Source organism: Meleagris gallopavo, chromosome 2 (genome assembly GCF_905368555.1).
Source record: "Meleagris gallopavo chromosome 2, MGAL_WU_HG_1.1, whole genome shotgun sequence".
Lineage (NCBI taxonomy): Eukaryota > Metazoa > Chordata > Aves > Galliformes > Phasianidae > Meleagris > Meleagris gallopavo.
The window spans coordinates 59,022,979-59,048,415 of NC_139405.1; the positions used below are offsets into that span (position 1 = coordinate 59,022,979).

At 39.0% G+C, this 25,437-nt stretch overlaps 1 protein-coding gene across 3 annotated transcripts in view; it reads right to left on the reverse strand.

Moving 5' to 3' along the window:
• The window catches only part of NCOA7 (nuclear receptor coactivator 7), an 84,720-nt gene that overhangs the window by 44,295 nt on the left and 14,988 nt on the right, over positions 1 to 25,437 (reverse strand). For all 3 annotated transcript variants that reach the window (XM_085217365.1, XM_085217364.1, XM_085217366.1), the window contains exons 2-3: positions 23,331 to 23,462; positions 2,644 to 2,897 (exon numbers count right to left, since the gene is read on the reverse strand). In XM_085217365.1, the coding sequence (XP_085073491.1) occupies positions 2,644 to 2,897; positions 23,331 to 23,380 (304 nt within the window). In that variant the 5' untranslated portion in view covers positions 23,381 to 23,462. The remainder of the gene's footprint in view (positions 1 to 2,643; positions 2,898 to 23,330; positions 23,463 to 25,437) is intronic.

The following is a 25,437-nucleotide window of genomic DNA, read 5'->3' on the forward strand; positions in this document are numbered from 1 at the left end:
TTTAGAGATTGGCACTAAAAGAAAGACACTGAGGTTCTGGAACATGTTCAGAGAAAGACAACAAAACTGGAGAGAGGTCTGGAGCGCAAGTCTTGTGAGGAGTGGCAGAAAGAACTGGGATTGTTTAGTCTGGAGAAGAAGAGGCTCAGGGGAGACCTTATTGCTGTCTATACAACTGCCTGAAAGGAGGTTGTAGTGAGCTGGTGGTCAGCCTCTTTTCCCACGTAACTGTCGATAGGACTAGAGGGAATAGCCTCACATTGCAACAGGGGAGATTCATGTTGGATGTTAGGAAACACTTTTCTGAAAGAGTGCTCAGGCACTGGAACGGGCTGCCCAGGGAGGTGGTGAAGTCACTGTCACTGGAGGTGTTCAAGAAACATTTAGATGTTGTACTAAGGGACATGGTTTAGTGGGAAATATTGGTGATAAGTGGACATTTGGCATGGATGATCTTGGAGGTCTTTTCCAACCTTGGTGATTCTACGATTCTGACCACTACAGCTAACATCTTTCACCAGGGACCTGCTGAATTCATACTTCCTACAAAGCTCAGCCCAGCCAGATGGATATTTTTTTTTAGTCATCTTCCACATGCAGGCAAAGGCTAACTACTTAAATAATCCCACTCCCACAGAGGCTGTTACAGGTTTCAGGAGAGCTCTCAGGAACTGCTCAGTCAGCACAGCAGGACAGCAAAGGTAGAAGCTGTTAAGAGAACTGCGGGGACAAGTGCCTGAGGACTGCAAACTCCTTAACAGGTACAGCTGCAGCAGAAGAAGGTAAGTGTAACACGCAGACTAATTAGATGGCAACCAATGTCTCAAGTGAAACTACTGCATTTTGAGACTTGAACAGGAAACACAGAGCTATTACACTCATTTCACAATCAACAATCTTCCACCTCTCTCTAAAGTTTCACTTCTACAATTTTGATGCTCCAGCTGGGGAAAAGTCTGTAGGAATGACAAAGCAGGCACTAAAATAACAAAGCAGTCTCTCTGTGGGTTTTTGTCAGTCTGATCTGTGCTCAGCTCAACAGCAGAATTAAATTCTTGCATTTCTCAAAACACTGCAGAACTCTGCCCATCCACACAACAGCTACTGGTGTACTGAGTCACAATGTCACTCCATGCAGAACATCAGAATGCTTACAAAACAAATATGAGTAAAACCTGAGCTTGTACTGACTGCTGGATCACCAGCCAAGATCTGCAGAGCTTCCTGTTCTCCCTCACCAGTTCAGAAGGACCCTTGCTAGAGGCATGCCATCCCCCACTGCTCCACACCAAGCACCAACTGGAGCAAAAGGTTTTCACAGAAGTCCTGAAACACCAGAAAAATTAAATCTAGCTACCTTACACAGACCTGGACAAACCAACAGCTTTTAGCTGAAGCATTTTGTTAGCAATACAGCAAGAGTTTATACATTGCTGTGCCAGAGTTGTAAGCTTTGTTTCATTTTTAAAAATGATGTACCAACAAAACAGAAATAGTTCACAGATTCATTCCTGAAAAATTCCTCCTAATTTGACCTCAAAAACAGTGTGGCTAGAATGTAAGACAAAAAGCAAAACAAGTGTTCTTTCAGTTTCCAAATTATTCATCTTATTAAATTCAAGCCTGCCAAAATTTATGGTCTGACTCTTGTAAACTCTTGTGCTTGCTAGGAAATGTTACTTAAGACTTACCATCCTTTTGGAAAGGCCCAATTGCCTCATAAAAGACAAGCACAGACTAGTTTACACGTGCCAGTCAATGCATAACAGTATTTTTACTGCTGATTCATTTCCTTCTCCTAGATAGAAATCCTCAGAAGTCAACTGCTCACTCACACTGCATGAGCAGGAAAGAAGTCCGCTTCTAGGATATCTACAGTTTCCTCTAAGACACACAAACACAAAAAACACCTACTTCTCTTAACTTAAGAGCTCCTTCAAAATACCAAGAGAGAATTTGAAAGGAGTATTTCATTAATTAAATATAGAACTACTTAGAGTATTTAACAAATTATAATCTAGAAACACAAACACATCTGTATGTCTCTTCTCACATATATTTATGCTTAGTTTTGACTAAATTACTTGCAAGAAAAAAATGTTTTTTTCAAAAAAAGGTATAAATAATTAACTGAGGTACTGATTACACAGAGGAAGGGAAGGGCGTGAACATGATAAATTTTCAACCACATAGGTCTTTTGACATTTTGTTTAAAATTATGTCATTAATTTCCTTACTTGTTCACACTTGAGCAGATAAAATTGTATGAATTGAGACTGAAGTCTTAAATAGTGTGCATCATTTATGAAACAAATAACCCTACCAAAAATAAACTTCAATTTCATAAAGAAGAAAAACTCAAAAAAAAGAATTGCAAAGAAGTTAACAGTTGCCTATAACGCTGTATTTTAGAACAGAGAAACAAGAAATGTGTTTTTGACAAACGAAAAAAACCAACATGGTTTTAAAGAAACCGAAGGATAAAATTAGAGGATATACAGGGCTACATAATCTTATTTGTTTTTACAGAAAGGATATGCAGAGTCAATCACCTCTTAAAGGAAACTCTATAAAATATCAGAAAAGCACATTAACTAGCCATCAAAACAAACATTAAAAAACACTAACATCAACATAACTCACCAGTACTATAGTATCTTTTAAGTTCTGTGCGCCTGATGTCTTTCAGTTGATTGTATTTTTTTTTTCTCTTTTCTTTGTCTGGAGCAGTTTCCTTTTCCCCAACAAATTTACAATTGTCTTCAGAGGAACTGATTTGCTCCAAAATAACTTTACTTTCATCATCTTTCTCAGCTGGAGTTTTGGAAACAGGAGATCCAGGAGAACTAGCAGAGATGGTCTCAGTGTTTTGTTTGGCTTGCCTTTTCTTTTTCAAACTATACATAAAGGGGAGAAAAAAAAAAAAAACAACATGAAGATGATACCAGTTAGTTCACTTTCTTTTTTGATTTTTAAAGTTAATTCAACATCAAAATTCCTTAAAACCCTGTAAAAACCAGATTTCTCATCAGTACCTAACATTATCCTAAGGCATATTCTTCAATCATTGTATCACCCATCACCTTGAGATTATCTTCTCAAGAGCAATAATAATTAAAAAAAGAATGTTTTTACTATTGTTTTCCTTGTTCCTCTTCCCCATAAAAGAAACAGAAACATCCAAATGTTTTGTTTTTAAATCACTACATAATGAATTTTGAAAACAGAAACATGTTTCCAAGATGAAACTTAGGATAAAAATCAAGGCTCAGATCCTAATATACTATCATACAACACAACAATTTCACAGTCAACTGCTCCTGCATAATAGAAAGCTATTTGTTTTGACATAAACTTGTTATTTATTTCCACTTTGTCCAACATTCTCTACCCATGCTAACCTACATCTGCTTTTTGCACAGCCTGTGACACCTTGTGCCCCCAAGCATCACCCATTGCTTGTTCAGCAAAAAGATTGATGTGGCTACAGACTGTTTGTGCAGGAACACTTCCCAGATTTTTATGCTCTTCTGACAAAAAATGTTAATGGCCTGCCTATAAATCTGTCAGCTTATCACTATAACAACAAGAGCATTTTCTTTTTAGAAGCCTTAAAGCAGCCTAAGTAAAAAATATGCTTCAGGAATCCTAACACCATTTTCTGCTAAGTCACCGTCTTTACCTTTCAAAGCTCACTTTATGGCCCAAGAGTCAGAGTCACAAGAATTGCCCCCAAGTACCACTAATTTAAGAATTTATATTTATATATCGCACAGAACAAAAAATTGATCTAATGATACTTCTCTCTCCTACACTGACCTCTTGGTTACAAAGGTCAGTTTTTCAGACCACATGCAACCAACATTTTACAGTGAAGAACAGATTGACTCACAAAAGCCTCGCGTCTGTTGTACTCATCTGCATACATACTTCTTAAATGCTTCCCCAGTATCATAGCAGGAGATCTCCACTCTGCAGCCAACTCAGTGAGGATGAGTTCTGCCCCTGCAGTGGTCCCCCATTCATTCACACCCACTGACTCATAAAGCAATTGTGGTAGTTCATGCTCTGCACAGCAAAATAGATTTTATATGCATAAAGCTTTACAGACTAGGTCTTGACTGCATATAAAAACAACCTACACATATCTCTAAAAAGATAAAAGTGAATACATCTATATAACAAATTAAATGTTTTGTTTGGATTTCAGAAAATTTGAGTATGCAAAGGAAACTTATTTTTAACTAATAAGCCACAAACCTGATCAAAGGCTGCTGTAACAACTGCAAAACACTACAGTCAGACTGCACATAATAATGTCTATATTTAGCCCTGGTGAGTATCTTCATAAAGCAGCCTGCTTCACTAAAATGGCATATCCTTACTTTTTGACTGAACATGGTTCCAGACTTGTAAATGAGACGTCCCTGACTTTTTACTCTAGTGACACAATGACCTTCCTGCATATGTGCCTGTCACAGACTATCCAAATCATCTGCTTTAACAGGCTGGAACTGGTAAGCCACCAGCATTTCCATTTCTATCCACATTGCACCAGAGCCTTCCGTTTCACATTTCTAATGCATTTTGATCACCAATCTTGTTAAGTAAGTTTAATGTAGTATGGATGCATTATTTCAAAACAACCAACCAACCAGCAGAAAAGCAGCTATAATGGAAACAATCCTTTTTTGAAGGAAAATACCCACAACCCTCTCTAGAGGTCAATAGTCCTCACAGTGACTCCAACAGCTTCATCAGTACTTCTCTTAAAGCACACTTTAACTAGAGTTTTCAAAGTTGCCCTAGGCAACTTGAAGAAAAAGGAGCTATGAAAGACCTGGTCCATTAGTGACAGGAAGGAGGAAGGCAGAAAAAAGACAGGACTGACCAATGGTAACATCATCAACTAATGCTCTTCATCACAACATTTAACCTTGCCTAACTCCCGGGCTGCGCAGCTCACCAAGAGCTTATCACAAAACCTGCAGTAGCTGTGAATAGGCAAAGCCACCAGCACACTCCTCAGTTAATGATCTGGGTGCTCCCTAAGTCCTACTCTGTCCTCAGGACACACAACACATTTTCCAGTAATGCCTAGACTACTCCTGCCCAATTCTCTGTTTTGAGGTAACCACTGAGCTTTCAAAGAGGTAATCTTGGCACTAGAATAAACACCATATGAGGACTAAGCACCCACAATGCTCATCTGAGAAGCTGGAGTTGCAGCAACTCCACTTGAGGAAATGCTCTGTACTTAAAAAATACTGTTTTTAAAGGTCTCTAAAGTTGGGCCAAAACTACTTCCGCACACACGCAAGATCTTGACTAAAATATCCCAATGAACTGAAACAAACTTGCAATGCCATTTAACACTATAAGAACATCCTCAAACTCACTATGCTTTTTAACTTTACTAAGTACACTCTGTCAGAATAGCAAATATAAAGCCCTGCATATACACAAGGCAATTCATTATTAACATGCATTGGTAGAGCACTGCAGAGACAAGGCAGTGAACAGCATGGAGATGCCTGCTGCACATTTAGCCAAACTGCATCCCCTTATGGCACACTGTTCAGCCTCCACCCATTTGTCACTCACACTGAGCTGCACCACCCAGCAAGGCTGCTGAACACTAACTCAATTGAAGTGCCCAACAAACAGCTGAATGGGAACTCATTTGGTATTAGTGAATAACCAACCACAAAGAGCACCAGGGCCACAACACAGAAAGGCAAGCAAGCTGCTCATTCCTCCTGCTGATGCTAAGGTTTCAAACTCATCATCTCCTGATCAGGCTAGAGACTGGAGGTCTTATCTGCTCCTTCCAACTCTGTTATCTTCCACCGTTTCTGGCAAAATGGAAAATAATCAATTTAAGAATATCATTTATCAAGCTATTTCCTTTTTCAACCATCTCAGAAGTTTTCTAGTGGTCTTGTTCCATTCTGAAGGACAGTTCTCTGAACCCAACTAAAATTCAGTGTCCTGTGAGGAGAGGCTGAGAACACTTAGGCTGCCCAGTGTGGAGAAGAGTAAGCTGAGAGGCAACCTCACTGCTCCCTGCAGCTCCCTGAGGAGGGGAAGCAGAAGGAGGTGCTGGGCTTTGATCCAGGTCACCTATGGCAGGGCAGAAATAACACAGAGTGCAGCAGAGGAGGGTTGAATGGGCATTGGAGATATTTCCTTACCATGAGGGTAGTCTAACACTGGAACAGGCTTCCTAGAGATTTGGTTGATGCCCCATGCCTGTCAGTGCTCGAGAAGCATTTAGACAACACCCTCAATAATGCAGTGAAACTTTTGGTTAGAGGTCAAACAGTTGGACTTGATCTCTGAAGCTCCTTTCCAGCTGAATTATTTTATTCTACATTATGAGAAAGAAAAAAAAAAAAAAAAAAAAAAAAAAAAATCGAGCTGAAGGCCAAATACTTAATTAAAATCACTGTTTGATCACAGTGTCAGGTTTTGCAGTTAAAACAGCTTTACAAACAAAACGATATGCCTGTTTTTCAGTAAGCAGATAGATACTACTGCACAAGATGTCCATTTTTTAATGTCCCTGTCAAGGGATACAATGAGTTTCACCAGGAAAATTATAAAGGGAAGGAAGAAGGACAGAGAAAAAGGGAGTCTTGGAGACCAAACAACTTATCTGCAAAAACACGCCTGTTTCTTTAGAAAGTCTTACACATTTGTAATGTAATTTAGACACCAGATAAAATTTCTCAAGTTAACTGGTTCTGACAGGCAAAACATGTCTTCTGGGTTTACAGAGGCAACCTTTTACTACTCCTCAAAGTCATCACTTCTGAGTTTGTCCAAACACTAAGTTTTCCAGAAAAAGTTTTAAGTCTGTTAATGTGAGCAACAGATGGCATGGGAGCTTTACTATGAAATCCCATGAAAACTAGTTCTGAAGACACCGAGAACGGGCTGCAGAGATTTCTGGCAGCATTTAATAGGGACTAGTGAAGTGAAAGGAGTGTAATTTCAGAGTATGCAGGTTAAAACAAAATGTCAGCAGTGCTTCCTTAAATTAATTGGCAATGAGAGTGGGGAGAATCTGGGCACTGACTTACAGGAAAAGAACTAGGAAATATTTCAAGAAATATTTTAAGAAATAATCCTCCAGATTCAAGTATATCTGATTACCTACAAAAAGAAAATACATATGCATTTTCAGAATAAAGCAGCTAGATTTTCCCATAACACTAACAATAAAGATGGTTAGTGTACAAAGAAAACAGTCCAGACAAAGAAAAGGTGATGCTACCTGTGAAACTTTCATTAGAAAAATATGACCATCAAGAAAGCAATACATTCCTGATACCAAGAAAATAAGGAAACAGAAATCTGACAGTAGCAATCTTTTTTCCTAGTAAATGCATTTGGTTTCAATTAACACTTATTCAACTGGAGGGCCTAGCAAATAATTGGATTGGAACTTATTTTGTGTATATTTAGTAAGTAATCACAAAGAGCACTAGGTTTGTATTACATTCTAAAAATGTCCCAGGATAACAAGACCGAGGTTGATTTTTAAGATGTATTAGAGTGTTAAAGGTCGTACAGCAGAAGTAACTCCATTGTGAAATGAAAACTTTTCTAAAAGTGGCCCTCAAACAAATACATATTTTTTAAAAAGTTGGGAGGGGGGGGGAGGGAGGAAAGGGGGCGAGGAAGAGAAGGGAAATGTAGAAGAAATCTTCATGACTTTTTAAAGCTGACAGTTTTCCCTTTGGGAAACTTTCTATAATAGGCATCCTCTAAATTATGCCTTGGTACTGGTATACAATCAGCACAACATCCTGCAGAACAGAAACAGCTACATAAATCAAATTCATTGTTGAAATTCAGAAACCTTACAGCATGGCTGTGCTTTCATCCAACTTGATGTGACATGATGAATAAATAATCTCAGGCAAAGAAAATCATGACTTCTTTCTGAGTCAAAGAAAGGCCAGCGTGCCACACCATAATGCCTTCACCTGACTTCTTCAACGCAGCTTCTTTCACTTCATAACTACAATGAAGACAGTTCACCCCCAGTGAGCAATCTCAGTAAGCAGTGGTCACAGTGCAAAAAAGCACACTCTACTGAAGGTGTGCTGTTTCAGGCTGCTATGCACCCTGTTCTGGAAATAAGCAAGCCACAATTCTGTATGTTTACTATTAAAACAGATTTTAAGGCAAAAGTAAGGAATGGCACACATTTTTACATTAGATTTCAACAATTAACTGAAGGGGGAAAAAAAAAATGATAAAATTAACTCTTCTAGAAAAAAAGCTATCAAGGACAACAGCTATGGGGTGCAATACACCAAGAAGTGCCCACACTAGTTATACTCTGCCAGTTCTCCAAAACAACAACATATACTGCAGCCACAGAAACCTCTGATATTAGTAGCACAGGTCAGAGCTGGAAATTTCCAGTTTCATTGAAATTGCAGTTACTAATTTACAACAAACAGCAGCTCTATGTTTCACACATGGTCAGCCAGCAGCAGTGATCAAGATAGGCACTATGCTTCAAAGAGCAAAGTGCTGCATTGACAATGAGGGTATGTCCATTTCCTTCCTGATACTGCCATTATCATATAATAGTAATAAAGTATCTCAACCTTTCTTTCATTATCTGTAATGCAGATATGTAGCAATGCTGTTTTGGAATTTAAAAAGGCTGCACCTTCTAATTAAAAAAAAAAAAAAAAAAAAAAAAAAAAAGCTGTTGGATTAAATGAAAGTACTACTTCTTCCCAATTCTGGATACCAGAGGATTTTAAATAACTTATTTAAGCTCTCTTATGATTTTTTTTTTTTTTTTTGGGGGGGGGGGGTGGGGGGGAAGAATACCACAGTTTCCCAGGATAAAACTTGGGAGACTCTTGAGCTTTCAGAAAGTTTTTTTTTTTTTTTTTTAAATTCAGGAATAAAATGTTCCCACACAGCTTAATAAACTCTACTTTCAAAGGCACAAAGTATCCCCACTTTTCTCAAGTTTACTTAGCAAAAAAGGTTACCATGTATTTAGCACTCCATTACCATGACAACAATTTAATAAAGTCCTTTCCATAGGGAAAGGATTTTTGAAAGCTGTTTTAGTTCGATTTAAATATTTATCTAGTTCCTTCTTTTATAACCTCAGTTAATGCAGGCTCTGGTAGAACTGCTTTAGGCAGAAGGTAAAAATCAAGAAGTCTCTCCCTTAAGAGTTACTCTCTTAAGTTTGCCTTAAATGCATTAAACTGGCTCGTTCAATTAAATCCACACCACAAATCTGTCTTGTCACAAACACCAACCTGACTCTTACCACAACCTGAATCTGAAGCACAGACTCAGATGTGAATGATCCAAATTGTTTATTACAAGTTCTCACATCACTTATATACCTTCACAAGTTTTCTTTTTCTAGCTTTCCCATCCACCTTTACATGTCAACAGAGCATTCTACAGAACACTCTTCAACCGTTCATGCAAGCGCTTATCCAATCAGACCCGTGAGATGTTCTTTCTTCTTCTAGAGGTGTCCTTGGTTCTCATGCTGTTTATCTTGCTCCACAGCTGCTGCTCTGAACAGTTTTTCTTGTATTCCCACACAACCCCATCCTGTTCCTACTCTTCTCCCTTTCTAACAATGTCAGATACTTCTCTTACCATGGTGCTCATCCCCCAACTGCTCCTACATGCACCAGATTCCTCCCAGACTGACTCAGCAAGACCATATCTCTCCATTCAAGCCCCTTGCCAAGAAGGAAGGGCCTCAACTTGTGCCCTCCAGCTGGTGCTCATCTCAAGCCCCTCCTTACTTTCACTGCCAGCTTGCTGAGCTTCTGCTACCACTGACACACCTGTTGGAACTGCAAAAAAAAAAAAACAACAAACTACAAAACTACAGAGCAAACAAACAAACAAAAAACCCCACAGATGTAGTTACATGGCTGAATAGTATATTCTTTCAACATCTAAAGGGGAGCTACAGGCTCTAGGCAGCCTGGTCTAGTGGTCGGTGACTCTGCCCGTGGCAGGGGGGTTGAAACTAGATAATCACTGTGGTCCTTTTCAACACAGGCCATTCTATGAATCAATGAAAGAAGGGGACAGACTTTCACAGGGTCTGTGGTGAAACAACAAGGGGAAACAATTACAAGCTTAGAGAGAATAGATTTAGGTTGGATGTAAGGAAAAGTCTTTTACAGCGAGGGTGGTGAGGCACTGGAACAGAGATGTGGTTGATGCCCCATCCCTGGAGACTTCCAAGGTGAGGCTAGATAAGGCTCCAGGCACCCTGATCTAGCTGTGATGTCCCTCTTCATTGCAGGAGAACTGGACTACATGGCCTTCAAAGGTCCCTTCGAACTCTTAAGAATTCTATGATATTACAGGATTATTTAATGAGTACAATGTAGCAATAAGACTGGCTGAAATACATTTCAATTTCTCCTCAAAACTTTGATAAACTCCTTCCTCCCTGCTTCAGTTAAACACTTGAATAAACTCAACTTCCACGAGACAAAAAGAAAGTCCCTTTGAAAGTAATAATTAACTAAAATAGAGAAATGAAGTACAAGAACTGAGAATGTCACAAAACAAGAAAGAGGAAGACAGGACACGAGAGGACTTATTGGAATGTGCACTGCTCAATATAATCATCACTAATCATCCATTTTATTAGATCAAGTGTTAAACTTTCCTGAACGTATAAAGCCAGTTTTAGTTTTTGGTTAAACGGACTGAAAGGTCAGAAGGAAATTTAAAGCCTAGCAACTACAATAGCAAAAGACATTTACAATGAAACAATAAAACAGCAAATGAAAATCAATGATCAATAAAAGTGAAATCCATGGGAAAGAATTCTAATGCAACACATACAATATCACAGTAACATAACTAGAACCCAACTCAGGAAGAAAAACTTAGACAATGTTATTTTAGCATTTTATATATACAACAAGCATTGAGAGCGTCAAGTTAAATTGTTTCAAGTAATACTGCCATGAAAAGTGAAAAGCAGATAAAAATAAAAAGTTTAGACACACTGAGTTTGCTTGAGACATAAACAGGTACAAAAAGCAATTGTGAAAATTCATCATGGCAGAGTCTGTGAGGGGATAAGAACACAGTAACAGGGATACAGCCTTTTCCTCAGCATTGCACCTATTACTGAAAACTGTTAGAAGCCTGTATACCTGTCAGCACAATTGGGAAGAATCCCTGCATGCACACAGCATTGAGATTTTTTGCCCTCTAAATGTTCTTTAAGTATCCGCAACCAGCCATTGTCAGCAGTAATGCACTGAAGCACAGTAAAAAGCACTGCAAGCCCCTGGGTTTCAGGATGGGCACAATACAATTCAAGGAAAAGGAGATTCAGCTCCAGAAAAATTTCAAGCTACTTCTCCCAGCCACGGAAGGAGCCTTTCTCTGTCCATCATTATTCCTGTCCCCAAAAGCTGTCTTCATTCTCACACACAAGTGTTTGTTGCAGCCTCATGGGGACCAGATCTGGGAAATTACCTGAATAAAAAAAAAAAAAAAAAAAAAACAAAACCAACAACAACAAAACAACATTCCAGAAATGCCAATATGTAACTAACTTCTCAAAAATCAGATCAATCCCCCCGTTATATCCTGCATGATTGTGCTAACATCTGTATCAACTTAAAGGAAAAGGCCAAAAGAGGAGACAAGGCTGCCTCTTGAAGCAGCAGTGCCAGTTTATAGGCACTCTGCCCAGACTGCAGGGCTCGTCAAATGAGAGCCTTGCATTTCCAGCATCAGCCTGAGATCAGCAAAGAGAAGCCACCAGAAACTAAAGCAAACACAGGCTACATGACGCCCAGACAACCTCTGGACAGGAACACTGACAGAGCTGTGCTAACTTCTTCCCACTTATCCAGAAAAAGCACTTTGATGATGAGAAGTTTTCATTTGAGGTATGAGAGCTGAGAGAAGTTTAGCTTTCGCTGCAGCAGGACACAAGAAAATTGTGACGCTGCTTTTACAGTACCAGTGGGGAAAAAAATAAAACACTTTTCTTCTTAAAGTTCTTACTGTTGAGTAATCAACTCAACTTGCTAAATGAAGTCACCTGGTTGACACTGCCAGCAAGGTAAGCAAGATCAGAAAGTAACCATGGCCAAAAAGTCAGTGACCAAAGTAGTACAGACAAAAGTCTTAATTATTTCTTCATTTAAATCACCCTATGAGGGATGTTCCAAAGAGGGAGTAAACTAAGATTTAAAGCACCTGACTTTGCATTAGCTTTTGCTTTTATTTCATGAGTTACTTTGAAAATTATCATTTAAATGTCAAGGTTTTCTGTATGGCACAACTGCCATGACTGGAATTATATAAGTGCCACCATATATTCCTTAAGGATTCTGTTAAACACATCTGGAGCTCATAAAAGATGCTGTGCACATGCTTACGAACAGGTTGCAAACTTCAACCTGTCCAGGAATAAATCTACAGCAAGAAGCACTGTCACACAAATGGAGAAAGGTTCTATTTAAGATGTTTCAGATTAGTTATTAAAAACTGTGTGTCTCAGTCCTGTTTGCAATCGTTGCTCCCAAACAACCTGCAACCTTTTTAACAAGCTAAACAGTTTAATTGGCTTCCTGAAAAGAGTTCCAATCAACGCTCAGCACAGGAGAGGAAATGTATGAGTATATGGTAGATCCTGACACATGGATTAAAGTTCAGAAACATGCTCAGTAATGCTGACAATAAGTGGGGAAAAAGAGGAATCTACAGCTTTAGTGATATTGTTTCTTACAATAGATTTTTCATAAGTGAAAATGATAACCACACACACCCAGGCCGCAATGAGGCCATTGGGTGGGTAAGGCACAGCATCAAGTGCCACCACCTCCCCAAAGAGCAAACAGGCCAGCTATCTTCACCCCACTGCCTTCAAGGACAATGGCCTCATAGAAAAATGGACTGGCAGGAACCAGGTAGGGTGGGTGCTTTGGAATATCCCACTTCCATCCCCACTTTGCCTCATCACTTCTCAGCTGGGAGTAGGAGCTTCCTGGAAGGACAGACTTCCATCACCCTGCTTTCAGCTCTGTTCCTACAAGTGACTTCCACTGTCCTGTAAACCAAACAGTATGACTCTTCATATGCATAAAATGGCTCAAATGCAACACTTCGTGTGACCAGAATCATCTTCTACAGTTTAAGGACACTCAAGATTGAAAAAAAAAAACAAAACAAAACAAACAAAAAAACAAAAAAAAAAACCCCAAAGAAACAAAAAACCCAAGGGAGTTTGGCAGCATGTCTAACAGGAATGCTTTCATAATACCAAAAACCCTTTTCTCAGTCTGGGGGACGCAGTTCTTACAGGAACCATCATGCTCCAGGAGGAACCTGTGTCTTTCCAACAAAGATCCTGGGCACATAGAAATCTCGTTTCAAGAGAACTGATTTTTGAACATCAGATGATTGAAATGTGTGATGAACGCCTTGAGACTATGTCTTTATAAAAGCATTAAGAGAAAAAGACCCATCAATGGACAGACACATAACGTTATATGAAAAACATCAAATTTAATTTAAGCAGGGTTTACCTACAATTGGCCACATGCTAAATTTAAGCCTATTGAAGAAAAAAAAAAAAAACAGTGGTAAAAACTCAGAGTTATTATCAGTATAAGTGCTATGCAAGACACATTCTCCACTCCAAAGAGACTGCTTCTTGACAGGAAAAAGCTCAGCACATGAAGACACCCAGGGAGCTAGCTAGCTGATTTATGGTTCATTTGCATTACAAAAGTTTTTTGCATTAGGGCAATTCTCTCCCTCCCATCAAATTCCTAACCAATTCTGCTGCTCCCCATGAGATTTTCTCCCACACAAATGAACAAAAAAGAAGTCCCATAGACCTCAGTGGTAGAACATTCCAGACTTAGAGCACTGTTAACTCCATATGCTTAAATTTCAGATGGAAACGATCTCTGCCTAGACATGAATGTAAGACAGAAAAAAGCCCACAAACCTACAGTGACAACCTATCTCACATAATCCTTTCTGAATTCAGTCTGCAAGCTGACTTAATGCTTAGGGCATGGGAACACAACAGCCTGGAACCTGCCTCAAAATGCAGACCCCTGCAGGCATCATTCACTAAAAACACATAATCCAAGGAAATTATGACATATCTCAAAATGCTGACTAATTCTTTTCAAAACATTTTACATCCCACCTGCCACCTGGTACCAAGCTTGAGGGCTCATCAGGGCTGCTTCACAAGGTGGTAAGACAGCTGGGGTTTCCTTCAGCACAAGCAAGAGATAATTAAGAGCACCACCAAGAAAAATCTGTACCACCAGGCACTTCCTTAGGCGTGTGCCTCTGTGACACAGAAGTGTCTCTGTGCCAGGAACAGTGTGGCTGCTCCTGGAATGGGCTCCCAACCAGTGCACGGAGACCTGGCAAAACCAGAAGGTTGTACAGGATCACTTCTGGTGGCAGCTTGAGCTCAGCACTGGTTTATGGTGACCATGGAACTAAAGATCTCTTAGGTAATACTGTTAGATTTCCACCAGCTTTCAGGTAGGCTTAGTCACTGGGATTATGGAGAACTGTACACAGTAGGTCCTAAGAGCAGAAGAGAACATTCTTCTTGGAGACTGACAGGACAAGATTGTGTATGTAGACGCTATAGAAACACAGCACAGTGCAGATAGGTAATTATATCAGTTTCTTACAGACACTAGTAAAAAGCCTAGATCTCAGCTACCCAGATCTAAGAACTTTTGAAGGTCCCATGTTTTTACAGCCTTTAGAATGCTACCTCCCTAAATTCCTCCAAGTGCAAAGAAGGAAGTTGCCCGAGGCCTCCTGCATGCCGTCCATGCACTGCAGACCAGGCTGCAGACAGTAAGGGAAGGGGAGGAGAGAAAGACAAAATACACTACGACTGTATGAATAGCAACTCTTATCAAAACTGCACAGGCTCCTACATCAAAAGGTCTACCACGTAATTACTTATGTTCTAAAAAAGGAGGCTAAATCAGTTTCTTTTTTAAAATAGTTTTGTTGTTGTTGTTTTTAATAGCTTCTTTTTAAAGGCTGGTAAGAGACACCCAAAAGTCCCCCTAGGAAAAGCAAATATGAGGACACTGTATACTTGCTACCTAAGAAACTAACTTTGTACAGATCTTACAGCAACAATTTTAGGATTTTCACTGTAAGAAAGCATGTCTTAACATTAAATAAGCACAATCTCTTTTATCCTGCAATACAGGCTTCAAGGAAATAAGAGCATCACAAATACCTCCCTTACTTCTCTTTCCTAAAAGAAAAAAATAAACAGGAAACAGAAAAAGAAAACATGAAACCTTTACACAGAACACACACTAATTCCCAGTTTCAAATCCCGTGCAGAGGGAAATAAATGAATAAGAGATAAACTACACAAGTCTTAAGCAAGCTTTGCATCTCTATAAATAGCATTTCTGGCATTGGAAAGTTTTGAAAAACCCTGAAGAAACATTTCAGAGTCGCATTAGATACTTTCTCTAACCTCTGCTAGCCAAAAACAAAACCCTTCTTTGATCATAGATGACTCTACTACTCTTAAGGACAAAAGCATTGAAAGGATCCAAGACTGCACAAACCACCGTGTTGTTTAAAATTCCCAGAGGAGGAACTCAAATAGAGAATAGTTCTGTGATTCACAGGGTAAGTAGAGGGCAATAATTAAGGCTGTTTTTCCAGTGACTCTCATCCTGCATCACAGAATTACAAAATTACTGATATAAAAACCTCAAAGTTTGAAAAACAACAGCAATGTGACGTGAGGAAACATTTCAACACATTCTTCCCCTGTGAATGATCACATTCCACAGCGTACTTCAGAAAAGGTACAATTTTCTCCCAGTTCTCCTTTTTCATCAGGTTTATAACTATGATAAAATACTTCCATGTATTTTTAGATACGCAATAAGTATATGAGCAGCAAATGTCTCTCAAGCATCAAAGAGATCTGTTGAAATGCTAACATAGACAGTAGCAGGCAGGAATTTTGCTAAAAATATTGAAAACTCTCCATTCTAAGCAAGGGAAGACAACGTAATACTGTATCTTTCAGAAAATTTTTATGGCTTTTCTCAGCAGCCAACACAGCAATTGAACTATCCTACACATAACAGAACAAATAATATGCTTGCACCTACAAACCTGAAGCAGGGATACCTTCAGCTTTTCTTCAGAAACAGATTTCATGCCTGAGGCATGTATATTATTGGACAAAACAATGGATGTAAAATGCAATATCATTTTTAATTTCAGTAAAAGGATTATGAAGAAACATTTGTGTAGCTAGAAGCAGAGCTAAGAAATTTCCACTAGACAGATGAGCTGAAATGAAGCATTGTTTCCTCAAGTAATTAAAAAAAAAAAAGTATCTCCAGGATCTTGGCTTGAATATTCTTCACACCCAAGATAAACCTCCATGATGTTTTGTTTTAAGAACAATGTGTGGAAGCTTTTCCTTCTAAAAGCAAAAAATAAATTATGGGTGCTACAGGAAACCTGAATAAACAGCAACACTTTGGCTCAAGAGAGCAAGAATTGCAAGGAGACAATTGCAGACAAAATAGTAACCTAAGGAGCATGCAGCATTTGAAGAATGCCGTGTGGACATAATTAGTCTGGCCAGAAAAGAAAAGCATATGCATACACAATTTCTTCTCCAGGCCATCCTTCCAGACTCAAGCTGTTCAAAGGTCAGTAGCTATGTATTAATGATTCCTACTGTCATGAACTATGAATGTTTATAAGGAAAGTTCAGGTTAGGTTGTAAACATGACATTTATAATCTTTGCAAACCTTGGTTTTAATGTACAAGTCTTAACTTGCAAGATTCACATTTAGGTATCTAAACCGAGAATCTAAACGAAATTAAAGTGTTGTGAATTTTGTTATTTTCCTCAAATATTCACAGAATCACAGAAACACCAAGGTTGGAAAAGACCTTCAAGATCATCCAGTCCAACCATCCATCTATCACCAATAGTTCTCACTAAACCATGTCCCTCAAGACAAAATCCAACCGTTCCTTGAACACCTCCAGGGTGAGTGACTCCACCACCTCCCTGGGCAGCCCATTCCTGTGCCTGACCACTCTTTCAGAAAAGTAGTATTTCCTAACAACCAGCCTGAATCTTCCCTGGTGCAGTTTGAAGCCATTCCCTCTAGTTCTATCACCAGTTACACGAGAGAAGATGCCGACCCCCAGCTCACTCCAATCTCCCTTCACGTAGTTATAGAGAGCAATAAGGTCTCCCCTGAGCCTCCTCTTCTCCAGATTGAACAATCCCAGCTCCTTCAGCCGCTTCTCATAAGCCCTGTGCTCCAGACCCCTCACCAGCTTTGTCGCCCTTCTTTGAACCTGCTCCAGGGCCTCAGGGTCTTTCTTGCAGTGAGGGACCCAAAACTGGACACAGTACTCAAGGTGCGGCCTCACCAGAGCTGAGTACAGGAGGACAATCACTTCCCTGTTCCTGCTGGAAGCCAGGATGCCACTGGCCTTCTTGGCCACCCGGGCACACTGCTGGCTCATGTTCAGCCGAACATCAATCAACACTCCCAGGTCCATTTCATCTACACAGTCTTCCAACCACTCCACCCTAAGCCTGTAGTGTTGCCTGAGGTTGTTGCGGCCAAAGTGCAGGACCCAGCATTTGGCCTTGTTGAACCTCATCCCATTGGCTTCAGCCCAGCTATCCAGCCTGTCCAGATCCCTCTGTAGGGCCTCACTACCCCCAGGCAGATCAACACTTCCAGCCAACTTGGTGTTATCTGCAAACTTACTGAGGGTGCACTCAATGCCCTCATCCAGGTCATCAATAAAGATATTGAAGAGGACAGGCCCCAGCACCGACCCCTGGGGAACACCATTCGTGACCAGCCACCAGCTGGATTTAGCTCCATTTACTACCACTCTCCGGGCCCAGCCCTCCAGTCAGTTCCTTATCCAGCCAAGAGCGTACCTGTCCAAGCCACGGGCTGCCAGCTTACACAGAATACTGTGGGACAGGAGAATACTATGGGAAGGCACACATCATAAGGCATACATCGTAATGCAACACGAGGTGAATATCAAGTGTATGACTACTTTCAGGCTCTGAGTATTAGCAATCTGGAGATAAATGGTGTCTCTTCCTACTCAGATGGGTTTTGGAGAAAGTCTCAGATATTTACAGAGTTGATGACTTTTTGTTTGGGCTTTTGTTTGTTTGTTTTTAGAGAAGTATGATGCTAACAAGACAAATGTAATCTTAAACATAAAAGCACACAATTTCCAGTGAGAATATTTTCCCTAAAAGAAATGCTTCATCTTTGACTTCAGAAAACTGGCTCTCAGTGTTCACCAAGAAATTGGGTGGTAAAAATAAAATAATCCAGTGTAAACATCAGTTTTAAGATGCCTCTGTAGACAGCATACCAGATAAAGGTCATCATAAAGTGTAGAGGTAGCTATTAATAAAGATTGACATAAACAACCTGTTGAAAAACAACTTTTTTTTTTTTTTTTTTGCAAATAAACCATTTGTTGTTCTCTGATAAGGAAATAGCGGAGAGCTCCTTGACATAATGATGACAGATCATACAAAGTACAGAAAATGCTAACTCACAGCAAGAAAGACTAAGAAGTTCAGAAAACTTAAAACTAAAAAAGCCTATTCTGTCATATGTTAAGAAACCATCTCAATTGCTTTCCTTGTGATTTCTCATCTCCTGGAACTTCTTATCTAAATACATGCAGTAACACCAAGCAGCAAGTGCAAAGCAACTCTAGCCAGTCTTCCAGTTCATCAACTTATACTCAAGGTAATTCTGTCCATATGATATGCCACTCATGTCAAACTGCTTTAGCTGAGGTAGGACTAGAGGATCTCCAAAGGTTCCTTCCAATTCCCGTAATTCTGTGATTTCTTTCTAAAATTAAGTTACATTTTTAAAAGTTATTCATTTTAGATTCGTCTTAAAAAACTGTTATAGACGGGAATGGAACTAGGTTTCTATAGGCAACGGTGATAATGAATATATCAAGGGATACTAAGTTGGTGGGGGGGAGGTGGGGAGGGAAGTCTGCTCTGTTTTTTGTACTAATTAAAATATTGCCTTCAGAAGGTATGACAGAATAGCCCTTCTAGCTCTGCTACTGTATAAGCTACTTTGTTAAATTTAGTGCTTTCAGACTGTACCTCACCACAACAAAATCTGTATTACCCAAGGTTTAAGCATTCAAACTGCCAGCTTCTAACTTACATACTTTTTGAACTGTTATGTAACATCATTTCTAAATCACCTATGTGCACATGCCATAGACGAAAGGAAATACCTCTGACCTTGACCCTACACAGCAGGCAGGGAAAAACAGAGAGGTTCTCCATTCTCTAAGAGCAGAGGAGGGACAAGAAAAACAGGGACTGAAGGGAACTGCAAACAGTATCAAGGTTCAAGAGCACATAATTACAGCTAAAAGAACCAAGTGTCACAGGCAGACAATAGCACAGCAGGGACTTAATACATACAAATATACCATTGTAGACCCATATTACACTGTACCATTTATTTTCTGACTGGCTGGATACCCAGAAAGCCTTTGGAGTAAGAGGAGACAGTTCTTTGCAAGAGCTGGAAAAAAATTGGTACATTTATGAGCTGATGGCACAGAAGTAAACAGAAGAGCCTAGAAACGTTTGAAAAAAATAAGTAAGAAGACTTAACTACAGAGAATGGTCTTTAAGTAGGAGTAGCAGTCTCAAATAAGGACCTATTACATAAGAGAAATTTATGCTTGCATGTTACTCTCATACTTCAACTTCTTGCCTGTTAAACTCCCACGAGCTGTAACATCTTATCTGCATAAGGAATCTAAATTGGTCTTTAAAAATTGTAGAGGCTTCTGTTTGAAAAGTTACTTGTTTCATTTCTTGCCAAAAATATGGCCAAAAAGTAAGGTCTTTAGCACAACAAACAGCAGGTAAAAGAGTATTTGGTAAGCAGAAAGAAATGCTGAGGGCTTTATTTCAGCTTCGCTTCCCTGTGGAGACCTCTGAAAACTGTTGTTTGGCTTCAGGCAAATACCGAGGCACTGACAGCATGAAGATCTGTAGAGAAAAGATAGAATGGCTGCATAGGTCTCTTCTAAAGAGGAAGTTTAACTACTTTCAAGGATTGATGTTTAAACAAACTTAATTGAAACACCAAACTGAGTGGAGGGGGATGCAGACGGTTACTTCATGTTAATCTTGCTTCCCCTCTAGCAGTCTAGGAGGTGGTTTGTCAGCACATCACCACCACTATTCTAACCACATCAAATACTTTAGGATTCTCAAGTTGAACCTCTCCAATACTTTTTAGTGTAATCCATCAAGACACTGACCATCACCCCCATCAAAAGCTTTCTTGGAAGAGGCAAAGCTACACCAGCTTGAAGACCAAAAGCTGCCTTCTGACAAGAAGTTGGGCCCTTTGAAGTGCTGGCAGGGCAGAGAGACTTGTGTAAGTTCTGCAATGCAGACAGGCACATTGTCTTACCCTGCCAACAGAGAACCCAGATTTCAGGTAGCTGAGACTTGAGAGAAAGATTTATATCAGTTCGAAGTAAAATTCCAAAAAATGCAATTATCTCCCTTTGTTTAGCTAATGCTTTTGTCCTTGCTGATATCATGTTTCCTCCCATATTGGTGAGCGAAGCTTCCTACTTAAATTTGTATATCTTAATGAATATAGCCCACAAGCTTACTGTAAAATATTTTATTTCAGCAGCACTGCATATGAGTTTTTTCCTTTCGAAGCAATAAATAAGAATCCCTCTCCTCAACCCATGGTGGAGCAGAGCCCTTTCCCTCACCCTCCTAACATAGAACACAGTTTTTCCTTTTGACAGAAAAGGTATAATGTGTTTTCCACTCTCTGCTTTGTTAAGTGCTAGCCTATTCTCCCATGAAGAACTGTTCTTAAGCAGATATAACAGGATCAAGTCCAAAGGGGGGCAGATCTCCCTGTAAGAATGTTGATTGTACTTATATTTAGATTTTGAAAATAATATTTTCCTAGGCTCACAAAACAAGTTAAAAGAAATAAAGGAAGAAAAATTAAAAACAGTAATGGAAGTAGGGGGGTGCACGTGTTTGGCATCCTTTAAAGTTGCTCTTGGCTTAATAAACATGAGTTCAAGCTGGCAGTAGAAGCAGGATATTTCAAGTAGCACACAAAACAACCTGAACCTAGGGCCAGAACTATTAAACTCATGTGCTCAAACAAGGACAGAGCACATGCCCACAGATTCTAAGCTAATGAACTGCCAAAACTGACAATGACAGTGAAGTACACACCTGATGAAAATTATGTATCTGTGCAACTGAGTTTGGAACTTTTGTCTACGTTAAAAACTAAAGCTTAAAAAACAAGACAACAACAATAAATAAAACAATTACTGGCTTGTTAGAACTGCCTTGGTACGAAAAGCAGTATTAACCACCTATTATTCAGGTACTCCCATGACATTTACATGGGTCATCATGTAAAGCAAGATGTTTTACATGACACCTGCTTGCTAGAGGAAACGTGCTAGATTAAAATCGCTGACATGCAAATTCCGTTCCACTTCTGCTCCTGACTGCACATGTGGACAATGTATGCAAATGTAAGCTGGGCAAAATACCTTCTCATCTTACCTTCTCATCTATTTAAGTTTCTATATATATATATATATATATATATATATATATATAAATGTAATTCGAGAATTAGTGCTAGCAGTCTTGTAGAAATCACGCACAGGTTGGCTTAAAGCAGAACTTTCATTTAAGGGCCTATTACCTACATAAAAGACAAAGATGCAAAACAGGAGAGAAACAGATGATCTCCCCTACAGTTACATAGTAGGTAAGTGGTAGAACTCAAAACTGATTTCAGGTGTTAAGCAAGGATCAAAAACATCCTGCATCCATTTAAGACAAACTGCCCCAAGAAAATTTAGATAAGACTAGCCACAGGAAAGAAAGTAACATAGGAAAGCTACAAAACAAATTATATAAAGTGTCAAGGAGGACTTTGCTGAAAGCCTCTAGTGGCAGTTCCGGTTTGTTTTACAGACAGCATTTAGAGAGGACTCAAAATATTCTCTTCAATACTAAAGCACCTTAGTCAGACTCTTCTTGAAAATCTTTTTTAGAAAGAAATTACTTGTTTGGTTATACAGTCTCTTCAGATATGTTTTACCTTATTTGATATATCTTTACTATAGCTACATTGTTTGTTTTCATTTCTCAACATCATAAATCAAAATATTTATTTCAACATCAACATAATTGCACTTCTCCAAATGGAAAGCAAGTTACCTGACATTAACAGATGTTCTTTACTGCAATCCTTCAGTCTTTAGCCACCATTACACACCACCTGAAGAGCAGTTAATCAGAGCTGCAATTTTTTCCCATACTACTACTTCAAGCAGATGTGACAAACATGTCTCTAGGCATCTCAAATTCACTTAGGCTGGTGGTTTAGAGCAGTTTTAGTAACAGTTATTTATTATAGAGAGAGTACATGGCTTTCCATTTCAATGGTGCAGAAAGTATGTCTCAGTCAAAGATGTTTTTATACTCGTTTTCTCCCCCCTCCTATTCCCACAGAAGTAAACAAGCATTAGTTCTTCTACATTAAAGCTCAGAGATTACTATACATATGTATGTATAAACACACACACAATAAAAAGAATAAAAGTTTTCAGGAAATCATAATCAGTTATTTCTTAAAAAAAAAAAAAAAAACAACAAAAAAACTCAGCCACCACCAATAATTAATTTCAAATGACAAAAAAAAAATTGACTGAGTAAGTATTGCATGTACTTACATAGATGATAAAATCTAGGCAGCATCATATACATATAGTGACCCTTTCTTAACTCACCTTTTCCTATGAAGCAATACCAAATCTGTGCTTTATCTTTAGTCAGATAAGCTTCAGTTTCAGATATTTTGTTTTAGATGCACTTATTTTTATAAATACTCTCCAAAAAACTGGATGCTGGCAGCTCAAACTGTATGCACATTGCAATTGAACACCCACAGTTTTCTGTTATAAACAATTACAGTTCAAGTTCATCTCCACTGCCTCAAGGGAACAAATCATTACTCCAGCACTGGGGATGGGCATTAAAAGCACTCTTTGGATACATAACGCAGCACTGGTTTATTTTAAAGCATAATTTAAAAATTGTTAAGCCTTGTGAAAAGGCAGAGTGAAGAGTTTCATATTTTAATCAGCATTGGAATAAAACCTATAACTTTACCGAGCAAAATAGCCTTGTCTTCTTTCCTTTTTCTCTTCCTTGGTCTCCATTATGTACAGTCAAATGGGCAAGGTGAACAGCCAGGCGTGATGCTCTTCTTCCCCTCAGTACCTCATATCCAGGCAGAGTTCTCTGTATATAAAATTTAAAAACAGGAAGTTCATAAATCAGTATGTCAACAGTATGTACAAAAAACAGCAGTGTTGTGGTAATGCAATTGACTCACTGGCAAAGCAAAAGAGAACTTTAACCAGTCAGTACTTGACACAAGATATTCATTTAGCATACAGTAAGTCAAACAATAAACGCACTCAGGCCAATTTCTCTGGCAGGGAAAGAGGTGTACTGCAAAGCAGGTAATCCAAAGAGCAGTAGAAGCTATAAAACTCTGAAAGGATTAAAACCTTTGGCAGCGGTTAAATAGATTATACCAAAACATTTTCCTGGTGTTATACAGATAAGAAGATCAAGACTCCTCAGAAACATCCCATTCAAACAGTAAAACCAGAAAGATACGTAATGTTGACTTTATAAAAAAAATCTGTAAAATAGTGAGAAGAAATTTAAGAATAATGAAAAGGAAAAAAAAAGTAATCTGTATTCTTCAAACAGCTTTTAATGTTGTGAACAATACACAAGTTCAAACAAGTATGCTAGGAGCAGAAACAGGATCGATCTCCTCCTCTCCAGATAAATTGTAGAAGTATTCCCACCTCTTGTAAACCAAAGGTGGGAATTTCAGAACTGCTTGGCACTTACAGCAATGAATCATATGCCATATCAACTCCTTTCAGAGAATCTTGTCGTGTATTTTATTCTCTTCCCCTCTCCAGTATACAGTCAGCCTACCCTGAAGGCTTGTGCACACACACAGTCAATTTCTTGAGAATTCTTTATCAGATTCAAGTTTAAATCAAAAGTTACTACTAAACATTTTAGTCTAATGGACAACACAACAAATAAATGAGAAACACATGAGTTATGATTCATAGAGGAAGAAAAGTTACTCCAGGACATAATCCCCTCCTATTATTTTTTTTCTGCATTAAAAGATCATAAGATATCAACTGCCAGATGACAACAAAAAAGGTCATGCAGGAAAAACAGACTAATCTATTTGAAAAGCCAAAGAGCATATCATGCTGTATTTTATCAGAAATACTTGCCATATTTTTTTTCCATATTTATGAAGTCCTTGACTATTAAAGTCCACTGCTTCAAAATGCACTTTCCTTACTCATTGATGTGGTGTATATCCAGGACTTCATAAATAATCAAGTTTCTTTTATCTCTATGCATCAGGCAGAGACTTACGATGGTCAGTATGTGATAGCACTCTTTAAGTGGCAAATTTGACTGATATATTTGGTTTATAAATAGAATACTATTTTATCCCTGCAAAATATTGTGTGCTGTAGTCTCCAGCAGAACACAGAAACTGACATTATAGCAGCCTGCTCAGCTGCATAGCCAGTATGAGGATATAAACAATTCCAGTATAACCTTATCTCCTCTATTGAGGTAGGTATTTAGGCTTTCAGAGGATCAAAAAATAGTGTCTTTGTTACAACTGCACTTAGAATTACAAGTCTTTCAAAAGCACACAATCACCACCTACACAGCAAACTACACAGAGCTCAAAGACAGAGGAACTAGCCTTTCCCCTTTGCCTACTTTCCCTTTATTTACAGGCTATGGTGTGTGAATAATAGCACTGACTGGTCACGGCTGAACCTCGTGTTGATGTCAAGAACTACCAAATAACCAAAGCACTGAGATAACATTAAACTCACAAACATGAAAACAGTGGGACTCATGAAAATGAGAACAGGGAAGTGTCAAGAGTCCTCTCATATGACAGCTAGAAAGTACAGGATGAACAGAGGGAAGGAAGATCTCTCCTTGGGGTCTCATGCTGTGCAAGAGATGGAAGCATGCTCCTTCCATTCACTCTCTTCCATGATTTGCCAATCCCACCCAGTGGAAAGAATATCTCGCTGACTAGGGAGCCAGGAGGAGAAGGACTGTCCTGCGAGTGCTGGAGCAACAATACCTGGGTTCTGCAAGGGTGAGAAAAAAGGTAGATGCTGGTAGGGTTTCAGCCTAG